The sequence below is a fragment of the Clinocottus analis genome, unplaced genomic scaffold (assembly GCF_023055335.1).
Source record: "Clinocottus analis isolate CAN_PGR_092001 unplaced genomic scaffold, fCliAna1.0.p SCAF_13, whole genome shotgun sequence".
NCBI lineage: Eukaryota > Metazoa > Chordata > Actinopteri > Perciformes > Cottidae > Clinocottus > Clinocottus analis.
In genome coordinates this window covers 13158680-13162500 of record NW_027175854.1, presented here as the reverse complement: position 1 = coordinate 13162500, position 3821 = coordinate 13158680, and the positions used below count along the sequence as shown (strand labels likewise).

Sequence of the window (3821 nt, the reverse complement as noted above, 5' to 3'; positions counted from 1 at the left end):
GACTTCTTCATTCTCTGCCACATGTTCGTAACCCTCACCCTCATGACATAAAGAGTCCTGAGCCGTATTCCAACCTGAACCCTAAGACTAATCCTTAAGGCCTTCACCAGGGTGTGACAAATAACTGACACAAAAATGCTTTGTCATCTTGGTTCAGACTTGCGGAGCCTCATTTTTATTTCATAAATATCGGCGCAACTCAACTGTCCATGTTCAAAAAGAAAAAACGCGTACTATTCACATTTTGTGTGAAAGTTTTTGTGACCACAACATCAGTTTGAATAAATCGATTGAAGTGCGAATGAAAGGCCTCTAGGTTTAAACAATCCCTTAAGGAAGTGAGGAGCAGACAAAGAGTCCTCCCTCCGGACACAAATGTCCTCACTTTCCCAAAACGCCCCGAAGGGTCCTAAAGGGCAACTGGTCCTCACAGAGATGGAAGAACCAGAGCAGACACACAGTCGCTCAGCTGTGGCTGACATGTAGGTCAGCAGCAACAAAGCAGAGATCAGAGGCTGTGTGTGTGTGTGTGTGTGTGTGGGTCGTGTGGGTGTTGCGTGTGTTGTGCGTGTGTGTGCGTGTGTTGTGAGTGTGTCTAACAGTATCATAGATATTGTGTTGCATCTTGCTCCAGCTCCTTAGTGAAGCTCTGCGCCGCGATAGCGGAGAGAAATGCTAACAGAGTGTTCGAGTGTGAACAGAACAGAAAATAAAACGTGGGGTTTGAAATCATTTGGGTTTGTAAAGATGGAGCCACCAGAGGCCCAGCAGGCTGTTTTTGCTCTTCCAGTAAGACGACCTGCTGACTGGTTTCCTAACTGGAACCAATGAGTCACGTCACAAAGCAAACTGAAAGCAGAGGCGAGCAGCGGCTCTGGCGGGCCAACCGCCTCCTCTGCGTCAAAGGGTTCAGGGTGTGACGGAGCCCACGACAAACAGGAAGCCAGCTGCCGGCGGCTCAGCGAGCGTCACGGCCTAACCGCAGACCTGCACAACGGGAGCGACGTCATTTCCTGTGCCGTCGTGTGCAGCTGAAGACGGGGGAAAATATGGAATCAGGAGGAGTGTAAAAGCCCTCAGGCTGAACATGGGGTCCGCTTCGAGAAGAGCTTATCGTGAGGAGGAGCGCTCGCTCATCTGGAAGCACGCCGTGTTGCTGTTGGCAGAATAAATGTAATGTGCAGGGAAGGTGCGTGAAGGGCGAAGCAGAGCTGACGCTAAAACATGCTCATTACTGATTTTCTTTTTTATGGTCACGCTTCCATCGAGTTGGGGGACTTGTGAGACATTGAGAAAACCTGACTTTGAAAAAAAAGGTCAGGATTTAGGCAGGAGGGGCTGAGATATGCTGACTCACTTCGTTTTGTCCTTTTGTGATTAGGGTCGCTTATATTGCTAAATGCAAAGATTTTATATCATATGTTAAGACCATTCTTTTTTATAAAAATGAGAAAAAGAATGCCAGAACTTGGGCGGACACAATAATAGAAACACAAAAAGTCATTATGACACTGTACCACATAACAGAGCCATACATACATACATACATACATACATACATACATACATACATACATACATACATACATACATACATACATACATATATATATACATATAACACAATAATAGCCTAGTGACCATGGATGGTCAGTATACCAGGCTGTTAGATGGTCCGTGGTCGTCTCTGTATTATGAATTTCTGGCTGTTAAATGATCGTATTCCCAGTGTTCCTGTGTGTCCCCAGTAATATTTGTAACTTTCTTTCTCTTTGATTTCCAGACTGTCAAAGGCCAAAAAGAATCATCTCATCAACATGGATCCATAAAAGCCTATTGAAGCAGCATATCAAGCCTACGCTACGTTTGAGTCAATAATTGAGGACTCGTTGTCAAAGCATCCTAAAGGACGTAACAGAGGACCGCTTCCTTCATTTTGAAAGATGAACAGCCAATGGGGAACCTCCCCACACTTCACCAACCAATGGCGTCACTTCATAGGTCACTAAGGAAGTCAAGGATAGACTTTCACTTTTACAGGCCCGCCCTGCTATCTAAAGGGGCTCACGTATTCATAATCAGAGTAGTAGGAGTAGTAATGAAACTGAAAGAGAAAAGTGAACTACTTTAAGTCAGACTTGATCTGTACTCAAGTTATAATGCGTATGACATGTAATAACTGTGACATGTGCTGGTATTCTACCATGCGCTTTCTGTAAAGTAGCTTTCATAGCATGTGGCAGAGTCCGCCGCTCACGATGCCCACCGCTGACTCCCTCCTGTAAGGACCGGCGTGAGTCAATACGATCGATCACTCTGAACCAATGTGTGGATGTCGATTGACCGTCCGTCATCGTCATCTTTTAGCCCGTTATCGTTCAACGACTAGCGGCCCCCTGACCTCTGCAGCACTGGACGTAGCCACTTGATTAGCAACCAGTGGATTTTGGATTGAGATGTTTTTTTCCACCGGCATACTGCAGCGAGGTCACAAAGGTCAAAGGGGCATATGTTCTTTAAGAAAAGAAAAGAAAAACCCAACACGTTACACTGGAGGGTAAACACATGGCAGTGAGAAGGTCTTACACTGTCCATGAAACAATCAACAGATCATACCAATTACATGCATGGATGACGTCATCAGCCGGCTCAGCCACCCCTCTCAGCTTCACTCACTTTGAGGCCAATAACGAGACAAGTGGCTTGTGATGGAAACAACATGAACTTACAGGCGCCTTAATAAAACACACTCCAATCCAACGTGAGGCATCCAGACCATCGTGCTTTGGTGGGACCGTGAGCTCAGTACAGGGTGTCCCGGGCTCAGACCCGCACAGGAACAGGATCTCAATGTGTGGAATGTGTGTGTGGAGCTGCTCCTCCGAGCCGCGGCGGGACCAGCACACGGAGCAGCGCTACATTGTAACTCCTCTGACAGCCAGCGAGTCATCGGACACTTTCTGATCAACTTGTATCGGCACACGAGCGCGCGCGCACGCGACGCTGGCAAGTCAAGAGAGTATTGGGGACCGTGACCCGCACTGATGAGTGGGCTACCTGTAGTAGTAGACGTCGCTCTTTCCAGCGCTCAGTCCGGACTTCCTGATCACTTCTTCTTTCTTCCAGCCGGGAGGCAGCGCGGGGCAGTCCGACCTCTTCTTCTCCATCATCGCGCACGTATCTTTCCCGCGATTGCGCTCCGGTCGGGCGGATCGATCGCTCGGCACACGCCGATAAGGGACCCTCCCGAACGGGCAGCGTGGTAGTGAAACCCGGGCGGGAGGAGCAGCAGCCCAGGCGGACCGACGTCACGGACGTTACGTTAACGGCGGCTCCCTCTCTCCGCCCCGGCTGTTTGTGCTGCTTATTTCGGGTTAAGTACAAATAAAAAATAAAAAAAAGTGTCCCGGTTCAGAGGGTGAGCTGCGATGTCCCGGGTTAAACTCCCTTCCGCCCCGGATTTAGTTCAGTTTAGCCGAACTGCTACCTCCGGAGGAACCAACGGATGATCTGAACTGAACCGGACCAACGGCAAGCTGTGACGTCTGCGATATCACACTCACACACTCTCTCTCTCTCACACACACACACACACACACACACCACACGCACGCACACACGTACACCACACACGCGCGCACGTACACTTCCGCACACGCGCACACGCACGCACACACACTTCCGCACGCGCGCACACTCGTTCTCAGAGATCGTCTATTGTGACAAATGGACTCAGTGGGAAAATAACTTCCCCATTAAAAGGGCCAGTGTGTAATGTTTCATTCCTAATTTATCTTCAGATCATAAGTCAGGGAAGTTTA

At 48.7% G+C, this 3821-nt stretch overlaps 1 protein-coding gene across 2 annotated transcripts in view; it reads right to left on the bottom strand.

The window, feature by feature from the left end:
- Positions 1–3611, bottom strand: part of mbd2 (methyl-CpG binding domain protein 2) — a 22579-nt gene extending 18968 nt beyond the window's left edge. Inside the window, exon 1 of one of the 2 annotated variants that reach the window (XM_068574480.1) lies at positions 3058–3611. In XM_068574480.1, coding sequence (XP_068430581.1) covers positions 3058–3170 — 113 coding nt within the window. In that variant the 5' untranslated portion in view covers positions 3171–3611. The remainder of the gene's footprint in view (positions 1–3057) is intronic. The other variant, XM_068574479.1, reaches the window with a different exon arrangement.
- Between the last annotated feature and the right edge of the window lie 210 nt (positions 3612–3821).